This window comes from Plodia interpunctella, chromosome 2 (genome assembly GCF_027563975.2).
Source record: "Plodia interpunctella isolate USDA-ARS_2022_Savannah chromosome 2, ilPloInte3.2, whole genome shotgun sequence".
Lineage (NCBI taxonomy): Eukaryota > Metazoa > Arthropoda > Insecta > Lepidoptera > Pyralidae > Plodia > Plodia interpunctella.
This window is the reverse complement of record NC_071295.1, coordinates 5,551,481-5,573,584: the sequence shown is the minus strand read 5'-3', so window position 1 is coordinate 5,573,584 and position 22,104 is coordinate 5,551,481. Positions and strand designations below refer to the sequence as shown.

Here is a 22,104-nt window from a genome sequence, read left to right as displayed (position 1 = left end):
TGCAGTCGTAAAATTTGCTACATTGAATGGGTTTGTTTTTAAACGGGCTACTTTAAATTACGTAGATGATGATCTTTCTGGGTCAACGGGAAGTACTCTGTAGGTTTTGAGTTTTCTATGGAATTACAAAATTTTCAACATAAATCGTCATATATTTTGTTTGCGTTGACTTGCAAGTTTTCTGATACACAGTCTTTGACACAGTTCTGAGGTTCTGAGACATGTTTGATTTGTTTGTTTGATGTTTAATGTGTATCGACTCTTGTGTAAAATCTTGATGAAATCATGATAAACTTCTATTGGTGGTTGTGATTGTTACTACATTGTGACCTTAGTGCCAGCTACAACGATAATCCAAGATATTCAATAAATTTTACAATATTATGAATTTTGTAAAATATTATTATTAATGGTTACTATTACACTTTGCTTTACAGAACAATTGATACGTTAAGTACTGACTTTATATTTGTAAAAAATAATAGCTGTTACTCGCGCCTTCGCTCATAATTTTCCGGTATGGAATGGAAGGTTATTAAGAATTATTAGAGAATATACTGATTTAAAAAAATAATCAATACAATCGAAACTATCAATATTATTGCTGTTTAATAAACAGCAATACTATCTAAACGCTATCGATAGTTGATGACAGATACATTTGTTTTACTTAAACAGTGTTTATGGAGCTATCGATAGTAAGACAGAAGTATCTGTCATCAACTATAGTTAGCGTTTCAGTGTTTATGGAGCTATCGATAGTAAAACAAAAGTATCTGTCATCAACTATCGATAGCGTTTCGATATCCTATCAATAGTTAGAAAGCAATAGTATCGATATTTTTGCATACTGATAATTATATTGATAGTATCGAACCGTGTTCTGCAATAATATTGTCACTATTTGCTCCAAAATGGCTATCGATAGGCTTATCGATAGTATGGCGATAAAAAATTCTGTTTCAAAAAAAATGTAATACTTTATGAATTTTATTAACTAGGTACTACGCAGCACATCAAAACCCTGTATGAAAAAGCCATCTTTGGCTGTAGAATAGATTCAGAAGGGCCTTGCGCGCAGTGGGTCCAATCTTAGAGAATAGATCATAGGTCCAAACGAATAATGGTTCATCATATAAAGTACATGTGCTGCCAGCTACCACATGTGCTGCATGGTGCATTGTGCCTCCTTTTGTGTTGCCACTGTGTATATAGCCTATCTATACTTGCTTGACTGATGGCTGACTTAAGCTGAGTTTCTTTACGCGGATATCAGATTTTCCGTGACCTTTAAACCTTTGCATGTATTTGAGTATTTTATCGTGATTAAGGTGATCCTAGTGTTTCGTGTTGGTTTGGTGGATACAGTTTGATTATAGAAAACTGCTAGATATTGGGTTGACTTCCTCTATTTAACTTATTAGGCGGTGTATTTTCGCTGCTTTGAAATGGAGGTAAGATTTTATTTTGTAATTTCTAAATTTTAGTTTTCAAATTGATAAAAGATCTGTTAATTTTATTTCATAATGTTTAATAATTTTGTTGTACAGATCGAAATCTTAAACGTCGCCGGTTCCAAACCTGTCTGTAAAATTCAAGTTAATGATGGTGCCACAATCAAGAATGTGAAGGACAAGATTTTTAATGCCAAAAAAGCTTTATCCCCTAATAGGCAAGCTATAAAGTTAGAGGCCAAAGGAAAAATATTGAAGGATGAGGATACTCTAAAATCTTTGAACATTCAAAATGGTGCCAAATTGTATGTCAAAGATCTAGGCCCTCAAATTTCCTGGTCTGCTGTGTTTTTAGCGGAGTATGCTGGACCTCTATTTGTATATTTATGGGTGTATCAGAGACCATGGATTCTATATGGAGAAGTGACTACATCTCCTGGACATGTTGCAAAGTAAGGTTAAATAAAAATTATAGGTATATGTGAACATATGAAAACCATTTACACATTTTTTCTAGTTTAATAACTACCTAACTTTGTTTCAGCTTGGCAGCATTATGCTGGTCTGTTCACTACATCAAGCGTATTTTGGAAACACTGTTTGTCCACCGTTTTTCACACAGCACTATGCCTTTACGCAATCTTGCAAAGAACTGTGGATATTACTGGCTATTCGCATTATATGTGGCCTTCCATATAAATCATCCACTGTACACAGCCCCAAGTAGCCTTTACTTCTATGTGGGGCTTTCTGGTTTCATTGTAAGTTAATTTTCATTTTATATCTTTAGGTATAAAATGTGCTATGCCCATGGTATATCTATGTGGCTATTAAAATTCAAATCTAACCAGTATTTCTTGATATTTACACATAAAAAAAAACTTGATGGGTTATCTTTTCTGAAGTGTTGAAAAATGACACTAGTCAGAATTCCATAGAATAAATAACCAGGGTAGGTATAGGTATCAAATTAAATTTTAATTGAATTTTTTGACAACTGTTATTTGCTTATAAAGTCATATTCCTCCTGGTGGAGGGTATGGCCATATGTGGTATGTAACACAATTACTTCCTGGGTGATATTAATATAGTGATTTGCCATTGCCTTTGATTTAGCTGCCTTTAGATGATAAAATTTGAAATAGAGAAATTACATACATACATGTCAAGTTAAATAAAAGCTTTTAAAAATAAACCATGGGACCACCACTGCTTACCCAAGTGTGGACCATCACAGTGTGCAAGTGTGGACCATCAGAGTAAATTTTTAAATTAGAGAATTTGTTACTAATTGATATTAAATTTCATTTGGAGCCATTAATAATTTCAGGTGTGTGAGTTAGGAAACCTGAGCATCCACCTTCTCCTTAAGAATCTGCGTCCACCTGGTACCAAGATCCGCCGCATCCCTGTGCCAGACAGCAATCCTTTGTCTCTACTCTTCAACTTTGTCTCTTGCCCTAACTACACCTATGAAGTTGGATCTTGGATATTTTTCACAATAATGACAAAATGTTTACCAGGTATGTATCTATGCACATTTATAGTATTTCATAAAAGTGAAGCAAGAACAATAAATAACATTAAGAGTGGCGGCATGCCAAAGCGGTCTGGTTAGAGCACAGCATTTTATATGTTCTTTGTTTTATATGTACTTATTCTTATATATATGTATACTAGCTAATGCCTGTGATTTCATTTCCGCAATTTTTGGTAAGGAGTCAAAATGTTGGAGAAATTAAACTACCAACAAAGATGACGATAACGATCACGATGCCTATACAGAAGATGCTCATACGCTGAAATATATGTTTCCCATAGTTTAGCTGGACCATTATGACTCTTCTTCAGGTGTTCCAGATCTTCGATTTTTATATAATAACAGGAAATGCTCATCAGGCTGAACAACTTTTGTTAAGTCGTTATTTCTATTTTTCCTATAGTTTAGCTATACCATCATGGGTCGACATCAAGTGTTCCAGATCTTCAATTTTAATGCTCATCGATCTGAACAACTTTTGTTAAGGCGTAATTTATATATTTCCTATAGTTTAGCTGTACCATCATTGTTCTCCATCATGTTTTCCAGTTTTCAAACTCATTTATACCCTTTTTTTTCAACATCTTTCTCTGTTACTATGACTCTATCGGCGGCTTTTGTTTTTTATCCTGTACATTGAATATGTAAATATATTCAATGTACAGGATTTTTTTCCTACTGTTTTATTATATATATATATATTGGTAAAATATTATTATATTAAGGTAGATATATGTTATAGCGGAAATGCTCTTTAAATTCCTGGATATTTCACAGTTGTTTGAATTTTAGTTTGTTATTATAATAAGCCTAATTTAAAAATCTTGATAACTATATTCCTTCAAATTTTAGATATTTGTTTTTATTTTTTCTATTAAAGTTTATTACTTCTTGTGATAATATATATTGAGCTAATTACATAAGGGCAAATTAAAGAAACCCCTGTTAAGTTTTCTTGAATGAGACAAAGAAAACAAAGAAATTTCCTAAAGTTATTAGTAATTAATATATTTGTAATAAAAGTGGTTGATGGTTTTTAACAGGTTGGAAAAGTACTGTTTTTGAGCCAACTTGCGTAAACGCGTCAAAAGTAATTTTTAATAGTTTTGTTAAGTATATTGTAAATAGAAAAAATGATTCAGGCGATTCGGCGAAATTGTTTATTTTGATTTTAATCATTTGAATGCGTATGCACACTTTTACGTAATTATTGTTCAATAATTTTGAAAGTCATTCGATCGAAGAGTTCAATGACAATTAGAGGTCTTTTACATCATACATCTGCATACATTTGTATGTTACATTAGTAAAAGATTAAAGTTCTTTTTAAAAAAACGAAGTGCTAAATTGAGGAAAGGTTCATTGTGACTTTTTTCAACACGCATCTTAAGTGGGTGGCGATAACATTCTATACCTCATTATTCATTCATATTGTAATAGTTTTAAAAATAAAAAACGTGTCCTCGTAAAGTAAATTCGGATTTTAGTCTTCTATCAGGTGGTGTCTTACTTATTACCTTTGGCTTCCTCGCGTGAATAATACTTATTACACTACATTTGTCCTAGAGCTTCACCAATGTAGGAATTGAGGGATTTAATAAACTTTTGAGATATTACGGAACTGGAGTTTAATCGATTCTACATAACATTCCTCTATAAAGTGTGAAAAAAGTAGGCCGCGCTCGTCCATTGATCTTTGTATAATATGATATTATGTAATTTCATCCCATGTATTACAGATAATCAAGACGATAAGATATTGTTTTATTCTATTGCAGCTGGATTATTCGCTTTTGCTGGATTCTATCAGATGGCTGTTTGGGCGCTCGGGAAACATCGCAACTACAAAAAGGAATTCCCAGACTATCCTAAGGGCCGTAAAGCTATCATACCTTTCGTTCTTTAAACATAGTCTATAATTTATTTCGAATTCTTCTTAAGAATGTATGTACTTTGCGTTTCATCAACTCTGACAACGGATTGACTTGAATTATGGCCTCTCCTAGAGATATCTTACCGGCCGGATATACTGTATGTTACAATACAGTTATACGCAATTCCAGTCTACCTAGTAGTTGTCCAAAACGTACTATGTATAGTGCATATCTCATTCGTGATCGCTCGTAGTATGTATATTAAGAGCTGACTTAACTCTCTGTAATAGGTGGTTTTAAAGAAGCTGAATGGGTAACAAATTCGTATGTTATATAAGATTGCGCAATGGGTGGATAGGTTAATGGGATAGTCATTAAAATAGGTGTTGGTTTATGTTTATTTGCATGCTGGTATGAATGAAATTTATATTGGCTTATTTCTCGTTCTCGTAATATTTACTTAATCTAAGAAGTTTATTTAAATTATTTGAAAAATATTGTTTAGGCACTGCTGTAAACAGTGAAATTTTACACTTGCCCCATAACCGGCGTATATGTTATGTTAACCATTCACTGAAAGCATTTAATAAATTACGTTATTTTTTTACTGAATATAATCTTTTTATAAATATAATGTCGCCATTAGAGACTAAACATATAGGTACTTTTAGTTGTGGTTAAATTTTTTCGTGAAATAGATGATACTAGGGTTCGTCCATAAATTACGTAACGCAAAATTCTCAATTTTTTGTCCAATTACATAGTTTCATTTTTATAAACTTCTCATTTCATTATCCTTAGAATTACGTACAATGATTTGTGTAATTAAATCACCTTGTTGACTTGCAGGTGCTTTAGGTATACAAGTTTTTGTGAAATTTGTGGTCGACCTAAATCACCTGAGCGGAGGTGATTTCAGTACACCGACTCAGTGGACTTAAATCACCTGGGTGAATTGAATTAGCCAAGTGATTTAAGTGGAATAATTCTGGTTGAACGCATCCTAATTATCATCATAAATTACCGAAAGTTATTTAGATTATGCTTAGCAATACTTGTTTTCTTCTATTTGCTTCATTTATTGCAAGCACCTTGGAGGTGCTTGATTGAGGGGAAGGGGGAGTTAAAGCGTTTTAGGTAATTACATATTGTTACAATCTTTACCGAATTAGGCCTCTATTATTACGTACAAACTTCAGAAGCTTCTACTGTTCAATAAAACACACACTCCGAAAAGATTAATTAATATTTTCACAACATGATCTCTTGTTACATCATCGCATCTGTTCAGTCCGGCGTGTCTCCGGTGCCGTCTCCTGTGCCGTCGCCGGGTACCGCAGTGTTTCCGGGCTCTTCTATACATCTGATTTTTCCCAATAATCGATCGTTTTCTTCTTTTAGAGCAGCGATAATTTCTTGTCTTTCCTGTAAATACATAAGTAAAATACACAAAAAAATGGTAGGTTACTCCTGAAGTATTCGTTTATCTCAGTGCCAATTTTATAAAATTCGGTCCAGAAGTTTGAGTTTATTCATTACTAACAAACAAAAACACAAATATTTCCTCTAAATAATATTAGTATGGACTACAATCAGCTGTTTTATTTTTGCTTTGATAACCCAATCAGTCAGTCAACCGATCTGCGCATAATGCGTGATAGCGGGCGGCACACAGCGTTGGGCAATGCCAAGATCGATCCCATATTACTATCAACAATATCAGCCATTTTAATATCTTCACTAGGCTTTGTAAATGGATAAGGAGTATAGGCCATTATCAACCACGCGGGCTCAATGAGTATAGGTGAGTATTAAAGACTGCACAGCCGACAGACCTAATTACTCGTTTCCATTACTTATAAATGAAAAGGAATTAATAATGTGATTGCGGTGCGTGTGGGCGGTTTGGCCAAGATACAATACGAATAGTGTGGCTCACGTCGGTCTTCTGCCCAACTTCTCGCCGAGCTGCTCGCGGTCGCTATAAAAAGGAATTAATAAAAATGCGATGGCGGCGCTAGTGTGCGGTTTGGCCCAGTCAAGCAGTGACAATAGTGTCTCACGTCGATCTTCTGCTTGAACTTCTCGTCGAGCCGCTCGCGGTCCTCGGTCACGTGCTTGAGCTTGGCGCGCGCGGCGGCGGGCGGCACGTAGCGCGCCGACAGCCCCAGGATCGACTCCATCTGGAAGCAGCGCGTCCGCGTCGACTTCAGCTCCGACCGCAGGTTGTTGATCTCCGTTAGCAGGGTACAGTTCTCCTGGAAATTATATCATTTTATTGAGCTAATTTGTGTAAACCGTCATGGCGACAACTTCAACGACCTTAATTGTATTTGGGTATTTATATAGTAGTAGTAGTATAGTAACATCAATTGACTTATTCATTCCCAAAATATACACGTCGGCTGGTTTACAAATTCAGCATCCTTTTAGACTATGATGAACATGTTGACTGCTAAAAATCACGCTTCAGTGTTTTACGAAATTTCCCCAGTATATAAAAATCTCATACAACATTTAAAACACGCGTTGTTTAGGCGGGCCGCCGCACACGGAACGTATCTCCGGTTTTTTATTACAGTTCTCAACTTGACAGTACTACTAAAGTGAGAAAACCACTTTATCTTCCGTTCGTATGAACTGTCCGAACCGGGCCGTTGTAAAAATTTATTAAGAAATACTAGATACTAACGTCCATTATCTTCCCGATATCGGACTTGGAGCCGCCGAGCGACTTGGCCAGCTGCTGCTTGAGCGAGGCGACCTGCTTCTCGAGGTGGTCGCGCTGCCGGTTGAACTCGCGGATCGCCTCGTCCTCGGCCACGCGGCTGCGCACGAAGTCTATGTCTTCCACGTACTTGTGGAATAGAGCCTAACAACAATATCATATCAATTAAAAGCCCATAGACATACATACCTAGGTAAATTATAGGTCGGTCACATTTACATGTGACAGAAAATAGCGCCCTGAATTCGGAGTACTCCATTGAAATAGATATATTTGAGAATGACTCCAATGGGATATTTAATTAGTGTAAAGAGTTAAGAGAAAAGTTAAATTCTAAATCTATGGTAGAATTATTGAAAAATTCATATTTAAACAACGATACGCCCATATAGATTTCCCATATAGTCATAGGTCATAGCATAAGATTCAAAACTTATCGACACTTTTCGAAAAAAGAAACATACACATTTATATTGATGACACCTCAATAAATCAACCGGCTTCATAGCTTGTGATTATCTCCTCCGGATAGTTTATACTTGTACTCACTTTTACGTTTAGCTTCAGCTTTGCCGGATCCTGGAAATTAGCGGTCATATTGTGCAGATCGATTTTAATCTTTTTCAGAGTATTTTTCATCGTCATATTTCTGTTGGCTTCACTCAAAAAGTCCTTTTTAGCAGAAAGTAATTTCTCATTCAACTGATTGATTTTAAGATCTGAAAAACATTTATTTGAAAAATCTTAGTTGCAACACAATGATGAAAATTTAAAATGATAAGTACTTAATGCAAATTATGTAACGTAAAATAGGTACATACGTATACCTATAATGATGCTAAAAGCTAATGTTTGTGAAACTCGTGACGTGCTACATAAAAATGGAAGGTGTGAATTTTAGTGTCATAGTGACAATAATATGAAAAATCAATCAATGCATGCGAATAGAAAAAAATTACAACTGACTACATGTCTGTAAATATTCAAATTACCGCGGTAATCTTTTTGTTTTAGAAGAGTTTCGAGCGACACCTCCAACTCAAGTATACGCTTTTTTTTCACTTTTATGTCACGTTCCAAGGGTTCTATCTGTTATACAAAATGTAAAATATTCCTTGATTTAACATTTTACAGCTGTAACTTTTTTCAAGGTGAAGGTACTTTCTATGTAGCAGTTAGTCTATGTATTGCCACACAAATATTTCTTCCAGACCAAATATATATCCATAAATTTCTAGCACATGTAAAATAATAATGTGGTAGAAATAAATAGAGTATTGCGTCTGAGGAAAAACTGCAGTGGCAATAAACACCAAAACTAACCATTCTATAGATAGTAATAGCTACAAAAACTGTTTGGTTTCGTACCGAGATCATGTTTTACATTTAATAACTTTAATTCCTCATTTTCCATGTCGTCGATTTGAACTTTTAATTCGCTTATAATTGTTTGTTTGGGCTCAATCTAAATTTTTCCACATAAAGGATTATGAATTACATTCTCATATTTTCTAACCGAGTATTTTAAATGATATGTTTAAAATATGAACGATAACTTACCTGATTTTTCAACTCAGTTATTTTAAAGTTCAATACAAATTTATATTTTTCGAGTTCTTGCTTTTTTCTCTTCAATTCGTATATTCGTTTTTCTTTATCTTGAATTGTGTTGTCTCTTTCTGATATTTCTTTTTTGAGGTCAGCCACATCGCGTTCTAATGTGGAAATTACTTTTTGGAATTGCTTGTGTTCAGCTGAAATATAAATTTTCAACTTATTTACGAGTTCAATATACAGGTTTGACGGTTGGTGTTGACGGTAAAATCAAAGACACGGGTGAAGTTTTATAAGAAGATCCATTATGTGAACTCACCTCTACATTATTGATTCCGAAAACCTAATAGTATTTGTGACCTAATCAACAATAACCGTCCTATGATAAATGCGCACCATGCAGATTTGATACAAGTACCTAATTAAATACCTTTTAGCTGAGCTACTTGATGCTTGAATTCATCAATTTCTTTATTAGCACTGATCAATTTCTTTTTCATAAGTCCCGTCTCTCCCTTGAGCCTTACATTGGCGTCTTTTTCTTCCTTCAGTTGAACTTCATACGCTGTCCGGATTTCAATGATCTCACGATCAGCGTCCTCTTCTATAGAGGATTTTATCGTTTCATGTTCCTTTTTCTCCATGTCAGCTTGTTCTTGTAACTGTAATTCAATTTTAGAATTTAGCATAGGGCATCGATTATAGGTAATAGAATACGTGCGATCTGCTAAATATTCCGCAAGGCCAATGCCGATTTAAAATTTTAAAAGCATTTTTATTCGCTATAACGCATGTCGCGAAGCAATGAAGACTCAATTTGTTTTATACTAACTACAAAACAACCACAACAGTTGCGTGGTTTGCCGTAGTGATCGTGCTAAATAAATGTATGTAGCATATTTTACCCACAGGTTTTTTTCCTTTAGTGTATTAACACTAAATACTTACTACTAGTACTTATAAGTCCATTGGGACTAATAAGTACGAGTATACTGTAAATGGTGTAATAAGAGTTGAGATTTAAGTTGCGCCTCTAATAACATATGCAATTTTTACTCACAAAATTATTTTATTACATGTCAAATCAATAGTAAAACTATCGAGCCGACCGGGGCCAAAAGTAGTAGACGTCATTCTCCAGCTCAACACGCTCTCCACCAATACTTTTTCACATTCATAATATTAGTATGAATGAATGGATAGTACCTCTAGAAAAACCATATCCTTTTCCTCCAGCCTGGCTTCAAACATAGTAGTCATCTCTCTGAGCGCCTGCCGTTTACTTTCAGCTAAAGCTTCCAACCGTTCTTCGTAATCTTTTCTCATGCGTGCTGTTTTATCTTCCAGATTCTGAAAACGCACGGAAAGTTATTGCTTAAACTACGACTGAAATAACACTGCATGGCAGCATTTTTTTAAAATTAATTTAATCGTAGCATAAATTTAAGACAGTTAAAGAAAGTGGACAACATGCCGCCTGTACCAATGTGGTAATAAGTAAGGTACCTGTCCCCGACTTTACAATAACCCTACACCCTAAATACCCTCGTCACGTACCTGGTAGCGGTCGTACTCGCTGATGAGCCGGATGTTGAAGTCAGCCTCTAGCGCCTGCAGCGTGCGCTCATGTCCAGAACGAAGTTTCGCGATGTCTTGCTGGATCATGCCAATCTCGTGCGTGTGCTCGTTTTCCATTTGCTGTCGATATTATGTAATTTATCTATAAATTAAATTAATAATAGGAAAAAAATGTTGGAACAGGATGTATAAATGTACAGGCATTTTGTCACAACAAATTTATTTTATACTACATTTATTATAAAATAATAATAAAACGCAGTTGTCTCAAAAACCTACTAACTACTAGCATTTCGGAACGACCGCTGCTTAAATGAAATTACGAAAACCCATTTAAAAATTATTGGTACTTGTACAAACGGGATATTTTTCAGGGGGTTACCTCGTTCTTCTCCTTGAGCTCCTCGATGGCCGCGCAGTAGCCCTCGTGCACTTCCTTTAGCTTCTCCGCTTGTGTGGCCTCCGCCTGCCGCAGCTGGTACGTGTGCTCCGTCTCCAGTTCGCTCATCCTGGTGCTTAGCAGCTGAAACGTTCACGTTTTTTTACCATATGTTTTCATGTATTTCATTGTTGCCGCTTTAATTATGTAATTTTTGCAACAAGATGCCACTATTTCAGATGGTAGAGCTTGCTTTCTATGTTGCATAAACTCGGATTGGAACCACAGATCGATGTCAATGTATATGTATATGTCGCCCACATGCTATACTACGCTCCATAACCCCTGGCACTGAAGCAGTCAAAGATATTGAAGTCTCAGTTATAAAATATGTATATCTACTAGAATAGTAAATATTTATTCTCATCTTGTGAGTAGTTTATTACATACATTTTACATTTTTGAGAGTAGGTACACGTGAAACAGGATAATAATATCATTATCCTCTTTCACGTGGTAGACTTACATTGATGCTATTGAGTTTTTCTTGAAGGTCTTTTTTACTAATCAATATTTCTTTAGAATACGAGAAATCTTTGTCGAGAGCTATGGCACGTCCTTCGGCGTTTGTGAGACGCCACAAGCATATTGACGCGTCTTCCGCCACCGAAATCAGGGTTTGATCATCGTAAGCCAAAGCTATACACGAAACTTTCTTATTGTGCATATGAAACTCGTTATATATAGCTCTGTCTAGTAAAGGCAGCTGGACGGATGTTATGCCTCCTTCGCCACCGGTAATAAAGAGCATCATGTCTGAGCGGGACAACAATATAGTATCTAAACTGCAACCGATCAGACCCAAATTCCTTCTGATTGTATTGGAGCCAATCTCTTTGATTTCGCCATCGCTACCAACAGCGTATGTCGTTTTTCCAAAGCTGAAAAGAATATAAAGTTTTTTTAAGTTAATTATTCTATATTATTAGTATAATTTGTCAGATTTTAAAAAAATATGTCACTGTTTTTCACAGTTTAATTTTTGAGTAAGTTCTAAAAGTGCTCACACATTTGTTATAGCACTTATCATTTTCCTTCCTAGTATATCTATCTCCTTTGTAACATAGATATCAGAACTGTTGTTCTATCACTACCTTTATCTACTTTGTGGTTCCTCTTATTACTTACGACTATTTGAGGATGTTGAAAAATTTCATAATCACAACAATTCGATAGAGGACAGACAAGCTACTGTGTCCAACTTCGGCGAGTCGTTCGTTTTTATACTCTTGAGCGGAGTGGGGTTATTCTATTATTATACGTCACTCGTTCAGCCATTCGAAAACGCGCGTCTACGTGACGTAGCTTTTCTTGATATTTCCATAACGCCTACTTCATAGTAGATAACAAAACATTGGACTATTGAGAAACTATAGCAGTTTTGACCAGTAGTTGGCCACGACCTTTGCATATTATGTGCTACATAAGCGGGCGAAATGCCGGTTTGCATTTTACTTCTCACTATCGAATCTATTCGAAGTAAGATGCAGCGAACCAATCACTTAGCGATGAGATTGTCGTGTCGTCACAATGGCGCACTGTGATTGTTTAGCTGCGTCTCACTGTGAATCGACTCGATGGTATCGAGATTTAAATAGCAAAGTCGTACTACGCACACAGATCTCCTAGCGTGCACAAATCTAGACATTATTATTTATGTGGCACAGATGTTTTAGTGATACCTGTTGACGGCGCAAGCTTTGAACTGGTTAGTTTTGAGTATGACTTCGCCGACGCGCTGTCCGGTCGACATACCCCACTCGTACACCGCGCCCTCTGTGCCGCAGGACACCAGTGTCAGGTCATTCGCAGACCACGCCAAACACGTTATCTATAAAGTGAATCTCTCTTTGGTCTGATAGGTGACTGGTAATGTTTTTATATAAAAAAATAAAGGTAACAGAGGCCAGTAGAGTTCATGAATTTATAGATTTATTTATTTGTTTAACTTTATTACAAAAACATTTAAAAGGCGGACTTAAATCCTGAGGCTTTTTTTAGGCTTGAGGTTTGGTTGATTTTGCGTAAAAAGTAGTACCTAACAAAAAAATTAAATATAGAAAATTGTTTCTTTCACGTACACTAGAGGCGCTGTTTACGTCGATACGTTCGTTTCTACACGTTGTACGTACGAGAACTTTATTACAACTATTCTATGTATTCGTATACATACACGAAAAGAAACAGGACATAGCGCTTATATCTCATCTTGTTCACGGTTTTTCAACGCCCATCTTGTCTATAGTTTTCTTTGTCTTAGATCAAATCACTGACCTAAATTACAGCGTACCTTTCCATTATGCCCTTTGAGATTGTAAACATTCTGGAAGCTAACAGACGAGAACACTTGTATCACTTGTCCGTTTACAGCTGCAAACAGATGTCCGTTGGTGCTGAACTTAGCCTTGTCACAGTTTCTGATGGGGAACTCCCGCATCACCTCGAAGTCATCTATCAGCACCACCATGAATCTCAGCTTATCGGAAAACCCCACGATTGCGAATAATCCTAAAAGCAAAATGGTTAAAACAATCTTAAAATAGCCAATGAGTGGCAAACTGAAATCTATAATAAGCTAAAAATAATAAGGAGCAGAAAAATATATTTTGCATTTAAAACAATATTCGACTGAACCAACCCGCACACTAGCGCCACCATTATTGCGTAAGTTTAGTTGGATGTGAGTAATTAAATCACGCAAAATGTACTGCACGAAGTTGGATGTAATTGGAATTGGAACAAATAAATGAATCTATAATGACTACAATGTAATTCGACGAAACATGTGACATACCAGTGGGATGCAAGGAGACGCAATGTATTTCCTCCTGGTACAACTTAATCATCTCGACGTCGTCGGTCATGTAGTTCCAGATTCGAATACTCTTATCTTGCTCGCCGGCCGTCATGAAGATGGGCTTCCAAGCGCACGTCGATAATGCATTGATGCGGCCGAAGTGCATCGCAGGCCCCAGTTCCGAGAATGCTATTTCTGGGTTCTGTATTAAATCAATCAAATGTTACAGCCCAAAATAGCTTATCGGTATAATGAGTACACAGTTACGCGTATTAATACAACAATTGCAAATGTGGATACAACTTTTGTTGTACCTATGTCTCATACTCATGTCTTTATACTACCTACCTATATCTAAAGCTAATATATAATTCAAAGTCAAGTTTGTATGTTACTGAACGTTTTCCTTAAAGATACTAAAGACCTATTTCACTATTTGCTGATAAAGTATCTGATAGATTGTGTGTTGTTACATATCATCGAACACATTGTTTTTCACAAATCTAAATAACTGGTCAACCAAATCAGACGAATTTATCTAGCAGTTTGTTTTATGTTTGACATTACAATATAATATTTTATCAGAAAGGCCCTAAACGGTGAAACAGCCCTAAGTAATTTACCGAAAACAGTGAGGCGAGATGATGCGGATGATACAGACCTGAAGCATATGTTGAGCAAATATCTTCACATAGTACAACTGTTTCCTTAAAGTTGTGATTAGCAGGGTTTCTTGATTAGGGTCGATCGTAATATGTTGTACGGCATCTAAAGGTGACCAAGTCGGATATTCTCGTGTATGCCTGAATAAAAAAATATAATAACACCATTTATTCTGGCTCCGGAATGTTCTCAATTTATATAATACGATAAAGTAATTACTTGTAAGATTTTTTGGATATTCTAAAAACGTTCCTTTTTCTCCAGTGATGTGGAGTCTCCTTCTCAAACACGTGCACATATCCTGGCCCACAACCAAAGGCAAATCCTACAAAATATGAAATAATTAAGATTACAACAAATTTATCACAAAGCGACCTTGGCATCTGGATCTGGATTGTTATAATTGTAATTTATTAATGCGGTTATTATAGAATAACGTCATATAATTAAGTTAATAAATTCAATGTGTTATACAGTTAGGTATTATTTTATCAGTGTTGTTATCGCTACATGAAAAAAAAAAGTTATTTTGAAACAATCGAGTTCAGTATTTACTTATAACCTTTTGCAAAATTGGCAAATGAAGTGACCGGGTAGCTTTCCGTAAAGAAGGTTGGTTCTGCCGCTGTTTCCTGTTTACTGGACGTGCTTGCTTTTTCGCCTTCTTCACCAGCACCCCTGAGTTTGTAAAAAGACAATATTTAAAAATGGACGATGGGTGGAAAGCGGACCCTGGGTTCCGGTGGCTGCGGAGGAAACCGGGAAAATGCTTAGATGATAGAGAGATTTAAAATGGACCATTGAGACAAATATACTTAGTTCTATCTTCCCTAGTTTCGATAAACGAATACTAAATAAGTAAAGGCGTTGATAAGTATGTAATTTTTTTTTTACCATTTCTGTAAGATTTTAACCTAAGTTTGCTGTTTAGGTTAGGTATTTGAATTTTGAATTATCTTCCTATGCCAGTCGGTATCATGTTATTTGCGTCGCATTCAAGTACATAATTACCTAATTATCTGTTATTATTTCACATAAGTACTATTTAGTTTTTTTTTCCTTCTGATGACAGAAAAATAAATAAGGAAAATATAAATACTTAGACTTAGTTTTATGTTTCATTTTGCGAGCTAGCTTAATTAGCCGATTACGTAAGATTTGTTCATGAAACAAAATACGAAAATGACAAGAGTCAAGTCACATTTTTAACACACTTGTGCGAAACGTCACTACAATTTTATTCGATGTTCAAGTGTGTTGAAAAATGTCGTGTGACACGTGTCTATAACTTGCATTGTACGTTTGTAGCTTTACTATCGTGCTCCGCTTCGCCTCGTTTATAATGAACATTACACACCGGTATAAAAATATTGAAAACGCTAAATTTCGCGCAGCAAATATTAAAATGACTAGTACATAAATACCCACTCAGTTTCGACTTTCTTCAGGGCCATTTCCATGACCTCGGCTGCTTGGAAGATGCAGTTCTGTCGCAGTTCACCGTTTTCCACCATCATGATCACTCCGTTGTCCGTGCCGAACATTATCCGGTCCGGAGTGAGCCACATGCAAGTGGTTATGTTGATCTAGAAAATGTAGCAATATGGTACTTAGATGTTGAAATTTTGCTTTGATGAGTATTTGTAACATCTGTGAAACAATCGCTGTTATAAAGGCTTGAAATTTAAAAGACCAAATTAAGTCATATTTTTGGATTCGCCCAAACGCTTATTTAATATTAGCTGATGCCCGCGACTTCGTTCGCGTCGCTGAACAATTTTTGGTAAGGAATCAAAATTATTTCAGAAATTTAACTGTACAGACAAAGCGTAACGATACCTATACAGAAGGATGCTCATACGACTGAAATATATATTCCCTATAGTTTAGTTAGAACATTATGACTCAGGTGTTCCAGATCTTCGATTTTTATACATCAACAGGAAATGCTCATTAGGCTGAACAAGTTTTGTTAAGGCGTCATTTCTATATTTCCGATAGTTTCGCTGGACCATCATGGGTCTGCATCTGGTGTACTAGATCTTCGATTTTTTTACCTCAACAGAAAATGCTCATCAGGCTGAACAACTTTTGTTAGGGCGTCATTTCTATATTTCCTATAGTTTAGCCGTACTATCATGGGTCTACATCAGGTGTTCCAGATCTTCGATTTTTATATCTTAACAGAAAATGTTCATCATGCTGAACAACTTTTGTTATGTTATGTTATGTCGTAATTTATATATTTCCTATAGTTTAGCTGTCCCATCATTGTTCTCCATCAGGTGTTCCAGTTTTCAAAATCATTTATACCCTATATTTTGCCCAGCCTTAATAGCTATATAACAAAAAAGTTTCATTCAACGTCCAGTAGTTCCGAAGATTAGCGTGTACAAACAGACAGTTTTTTTTTTCAAATTCTTTCTCTGTTACTATGACTATAACGCCTAATTTTGTTTTTATGTAAATATATTCAATGTACAGGATTTTTTTTCTATTGTTTTATTAGGTACATGTATTGATTTAGGTAAGTTAATGTATGGAGATGACTTCAACAAGAGTTGTTACAAATTTATTTTAAGATGAAAATAACTTAAATAACTTTTAAAAATTGTCTTTCTACAACTTTATGCTATGGTAAAAAATATAAAGGTGCAAATTGTGTCAGACCTTAGAATGTACATCTGCAACCGGTCTTGTGATATAATATCATAAAAAGTTTTCTTTCAATGTACTTATTTCTAACTTACATTTTCTGCTTTGCACCACCCCCATTGACGCCAAACAGTTTCTGACACATTCATAATGCGAAATGTGTAAGGTCCAGTTATGACTACCAACGTTGCGTCGGAAGGATTGCATTGAACCTGCAACATATTAAAGTAGGTACTTACTTAATAAAAAATAAGTAATTTAACTGTAGGTATTATAACCATTGAGGGGAGAGAATACGTGAGAATTTTGTATAATTACAAAAGTGGATTAAAACAATCGTATAATTCTGATCTGGCCTAACTAAATAATTAACATCGAAATGAGTCATCAGAAATTAGTTAAAATGTTCCGTTTTTGCTTCATTCTACTCTTATTACTTACGACCTAATAACTAATAATTACCTACTCTTATTCTTATGACAATTTGTCAAAGACCAAATCAAGTTAAAAATATACAATCAAGTTTTAGGTTTGAATAGGATATCATCGAAGAAAAAATTAAAGGCTTACACTTTCAACAACGCCTTGACCATTGGGGTTCTGAGCTTTAGCATGACTTTCCACTTTTCCTTTATCCCAATTATAATAATACAGCCACCAGTCTGGCTCACCGGTGATCGCCACTAAATACTTGGAGTCGAAAGTGAACTGCACACATGCAAACTCTTTTGCAGTGGAATTTTCGAACGGCACGGTGAGAATTTTACGTCTTTTGTACGTTGTCAAATCGTAAATGGTGATTATCGGTTTCTGACCTTCTTCAGCGATTTCATTCAAAGCTAACCACCGTCTAAAAAGAAAAAAATGGTGATTATAACAAGCATAAGTATTGAAATTCTAGAGATAGGCATTGCGTGAAACTCACACATATACAAAATGATATCTACTTATCAGGATTGACTAAAAACAGATACGTAAACTCAATCCTAATTTGATAAACTCACCTGTTAGGCGCTAATACAATAGACTTGATAGGTTTATGTTTATCCTGAAGTCTAATAAATTTCTGTTTCTTTTGGAGGTGGTTGTGGATAACTATGACTCCTCCAGCTGGGTATATGATTTCGGACTCCGTCAGGTAGTGCGCGTTAAATCTGTTCAACAATTTAATACTTAATTGTTTAGATTATGAAGGAATATCTACTCAATGGAAAAATACACAACTCAAGTATAATTCTAGCTAGTCTAAAACAGTCATGAAATTTTAGATCCACAGTCATCCAACTCTCAACCCATTTATCATCAAGTCTTCCATAAAACGTCAAAGCTATTGTAGCGGGAGCTAGGTGATTATGCTCAACCGCCACAAAGGGAAGATCTTCCCGCCAGGCTAGGTGTTGCGCCTGGGGAACCGCACGGCTCCTACGGTGTCATGTCGGAGGTTGTATTTATGCTTCCAATCGAAAACGCACTGTCTGCGCGGTCTAGGCTTGTTAGCTGTCCATAGTGAGTCGACCGTCGTGCCATCTGTCCGTAGTGTCCTGAATCACTTTGTGTGGCTTGTTATTCGTTGCGTTTGGTCGGCTTTTTTACATCTGCGCCGTTGTGCATGTGGCGTGGTAGATGTCGCCACATTACTCCTCCCCAAGACCGAAGGTCTGATGAAGTCTTGATGTGCAGTCTGTGCTTCTCGTGTGTGCCATGTTACTCGATGTCCCAGTGATTCGGGATGCGTAGATTGAGCACGTAGTCTGCGGTGAGTCGAGACTGTCGTGAGCGGAATATGACTTGTTGGCACCGGTCCCTACATGGCTGCCACGCCGGTGAGTGCGCGCGTCCAGACGTGGGCTGCAGGGTGCGTCGGCGTCGATGAAGTCGAAGAGAGTTGCGGGTGCCAGAACCAGGAAGCGCGTTGCGTCGGCTGCGATGGTCCTGTAGACGCCCTTGAAGATGAGTGATGGCTTGCTGCTGCGAGTGACGCTGCTGCGAGTGACTGTTTGCTGCTGACTTGAGACCAATGAGGGTGCGAGGAGTGATGGTGAAGATTGGAGAGAGTACGACGTTGGCGATGGCTGCTTCAATCACGTCGGGTGTGATGATGACGAAGGCTGCTTTCAATCACGTCGGGTGTGATGATGGCGAAGGCTGCTTTCAATCACGTCGGGGTCACCACTTGTAGCGGGAGCTAGGTGATTATGCTCAACCGCCACAAAGGGAAGATCTTCCCGCCAGGCTAGGTGTTGCGCCTGGGGAACCGCACGGCTCCTACGGTGTCATGTCGGAGGTTGTATTTATGCTTCCAATCGAAAACGCACTGTCTGCGCGGTCTAGGCTTGTTAGCTGTCCATAGTGAGTCGACCGTCGTGCCATCTGTCCGTAGTGTCCTGAATCACTTTGTGTGGCTTGTTATTCGTTGCGTTTGGTCGGCTTTTTTACATCTGCGCCGTTGTGCATGTGGCGTGGTAGATGTCGCCACACTATTATTACAATGGTTTCTTAGATTAGGTACTTATATCACAAATAGCTATAGTCTTCAACGCAAGATACATCCATAAATATATAAAAGGTATAGATAATGCATAATTCATATGATAAAGACCAAGTGTTCGTCCTACCCGAAAAGGATCATGTTTACATGATCCTTTCCTTGAGATGAATCGATATTTATATCGATTTCCTGCTAGGCATCATAAATTCTGTGGGCATCAAAATATTGAAGTATACTTACTGAATATCAGTTCGAAGTCCATAAAAAATTCGCGCGGAGAGATTCGGAGATGTCGCTACTGAAGCCATGATAACTAAAACTAATATAACGATAGTAAACAATAATAAACCTATAAATTATCGTATAATATTCACAATTATCCACTTGTTATTTCAATAAAAATATCTTCTACGTTACTATGACTACCCTGTAAATAAACGACTATACCCGTCCGTCTTCCGAGGCTTTGCCTACTTTTCAAAAATAATAAATATATCGAAGAGGTCCTCCTCCGGGGTTTATTATGTTTGTAGATATCACACACACTTATAATGTTGATTTTTTCATCTATATTCAAATCATGATATAAATCCCATCTTGCAAACCCCAGTATCCAGCACAACGTAGTTCAAATGTATCTACTTACATTATTTTTTAAAATTTTGTATAGAAACCGAGTTGTTTACCTTTGTGTGACTTGAATTCTTATTTTATATTCCTACTTGCTGCAGTCGACTGGTACAATCTTGTACATATCCCGTAAATATTAAAGAAAATCATCCAACATCCTCTTGTATTAAGTGACAAGTGCGCATTCTGTACATTTATGAGCGTTGACCATTTAGCAGGCTGATTGGCGCTCAATGTCGTCCGCGGCAACATCCGCCTTGCAATTTCCAAGATAAGTCGCAGCTTCCTTCGACCTGTCTATGTTCCTCGCTATTCATATTCATTGTAAAAACTTCAAATTATGACCCCCCTAGAATTTTGCGCAAAATTCTGATGCGGGTGGATATTAGCGCCCTCATAGTACCTATTAATGATAGTCATTCACCTGATCACCTAGATTTTAATTCACCTGATAATAAGATTTTGTTGTGAATCATGAAATGGGAACACGAAGACCTAGTAAGATCTAGATTGCGTGACACACTTGTACGTACCTAATGCTAATTCCTTGGTCTGGTTTTGCGCCTCACTTTATTTGCTCAGTTTGTTGGCAGTACCTAGGTATACACTTTCTCTTCTTCCAAATTAATATAAGTTTCATGTCATGTCAGTGAATATTTATTTAAAAATAATGAAACAAAATAATATATTAATAATTTTACTTACAGGAAATAAATTCTCAATTTTGCAAACAATAGAATGAGCCGTAATGTGGTCATAGTAAGAAGATTACATAAATTAGAGTATATTCTGTTCTACTATAACCATCAATAAAATATTGAAATCGTACCATCAATAAAATAAAAATATATATAAAATAATAATAAATATACATAAAATCATTAAAATACATATCGAGTGTAAGGAATTGGCTATATTAGGCTCAATTGATGGCGTAATATAGTACCTAAACCTATCACGGCTTTCTTGTCTAATATAATTGGCCTTACTATTAAACTGTGAACCATCGAATTAGTAGTACTACGTAGTACCAGTAGGTACTACCGAGGCTGTTCACAGCATGGAATTAGTAAATTCCATGCTGTGAACAGCCTCGATACTCACTTACCTAACTACAATAAACTGACAAAAAGAAATTATTATTAATTACAAGCTTTTATTTTGTTTCATCTATCCCGTCTGTAATCAAATCCTGCAAGCTAATTATCAACTTTTTCCGCTTGTCTTATAAGAATCAAAATATGTGCGCATCTTCTCTTCAGTTTAGCTCCTATGGTAATGCATTTTTACGATAAGCATCCATGACTCGATGGTGCAGAAGTCATTAAATGAAACAAGATCCCATGCATAGACGACATAAAAGCTTGCATCAAAATGTTTCATTTGTAAATAAATTATTTTTTTATAAGCTTGCAATCACTAGCTCCGTATGTTTATGGATTTTGATATCCGCACATTACTAGTTATTATTGTCATTCGTTTTAAAATTTTCCTGCTTTACAGTTTCATAGTACTAGATAAAATAACACTTATATCTGTAACCGCTCGCACTGATATCATTTGTAACAACAACAAACTCAATGCAATTGCAGTCGCATTTAATAACACTGAGAGAATTGTAACAGTCGATTAATTGACTCTTCACATCGCTGATTTGCGGGACAAGTCTTGCAATTGGCCGTTGCCCCTTGGTTAATGGTGCAT

General features: G+C 36.3%; 2 protein-coding genes across 3 annotated transcripts; one reads left to right on the top strand and one right to left on the bottom strand.

Annotated features, from left to right (window-relative positions):
* The first annotated feature begins 940 nt into the window (after positions 1 to 940).
* On the top strand, positions 941 to 5,480 carry Sc2. Its single transcript, XM_053764322.1, has 5 exons — positions 941 to 1,454; positions 1,551 to 1,906; positions 1,999 to 2,215; positions 2,785 to 2,977; positions 4,773 to 5,480. The coding sequence occupies exons 1-5, from the start codon at positions 1,449 to 1,451 to the stop codon at positions 4,898 to 4,900; spliced, it is 900 nt and encodes a 299-aa protein (XP_053620297.1). The 5' UTR covers positions 941 to 1,448; the 3' UTR covers positions 4,901 to 5,480.
* Positions 5,481 to 6,021: 541 nt separating this feature from the next.
* tous (testes of unusual size) lies at positions 6,022 to 21,023 on the bottom strand. 2 transcript variants are annotated; one of them, XM_053764267.2, is made up of 22 exons: positions 20,011 to 21,023; positions 18,287 to 18,436; positions 17,853 to 18,132; positions 17,378 to 17,494; positions 16,056 to 16,213; positions 15,190 to 15,305; positions 14,847 to 14,952; positions 14,626 to 14,767; positions 13,962 to 14,166; positions 13,458 to 13,675; positions 12,850 to 12,998; positions 11,634 to 12,048; positions 11,111 to 11,251; positions 10,708 to 10,848; positions 10,357 to 10,500; positions 9,581 to 9,812; positions 9,157 to 9,350; positions 8,965 to 9,061; positions 8,146 to 8,315; positions 7,561 to 7,740; positions 6,932 to 7,126; positions 6,022 to 6,293 (listed from the first exon to the last, which is right to left on the bottom strand). In XM_053764267.2, exons 1-22 carry the CDS (start codon positions 20,076 to 20,078, stop codon positions 6,156 to 6,158), a joined length of 3,756 nt encoding a protein of 1,251 aa, XP_053620242.1. In that variant the 5' UTR covers positions 20,079 to 21,023; the 3' UTR covers positions 6,022 to 6,155. The 2 variants fall into 2 exon arrangements, with proteins under 2 accessions (XP_053620242.1, XP_053620233.1); XM_053764258.2 differs by lacking the exon at positions 8,965 to 9,061 and adding an exon at positions 8,589 to 8,685.
* Positions 21,024 to 22,104: the final 1,081 nt, after the last annotated feature.

Excerpts from the sequence above, each read along its gene's own strand:
- Sc2 (XM_053764322.1), top strand. Across the intron at positions 2,216-2,784 it reads TGGGGCTTTCTGGTTTCATT|GTGTGTGAGTTAGGAAACCT; the intron begins GTAAGTTAATTT and ends TAATAATTTCAG. Across the intron at positions 2,978-4,772 it reads AATGACAAAATGTTTACCAG|CTGGATTATTCGCTTTTGCT; the intron begins GTATGTATCTAT and ends ATTCTATTGCAG.
- tous (XM_053764267.2), bottom strand. The coding sequence starts at position 20,078 with ATGGCTTCAGTAGCGACATCTCCGAATCTCTCCGCGCGAATTTTTTAT. Across the intron at positions 9,813-10,356 it reads AGGATATGGTTTTTCTAGAG|TTACAAGAACAAGCTGACAT; the intron begins GTACTATCCATT and ends ATTGAATTACAG. Across the intron at positions 7,127-7,560 it reads ATATCGGGAAGATAATGGAC|GAGAACTGTACCCTGCTAAC; the intron begins GTTAGTATCTAG and ends TATAATTTCCAG.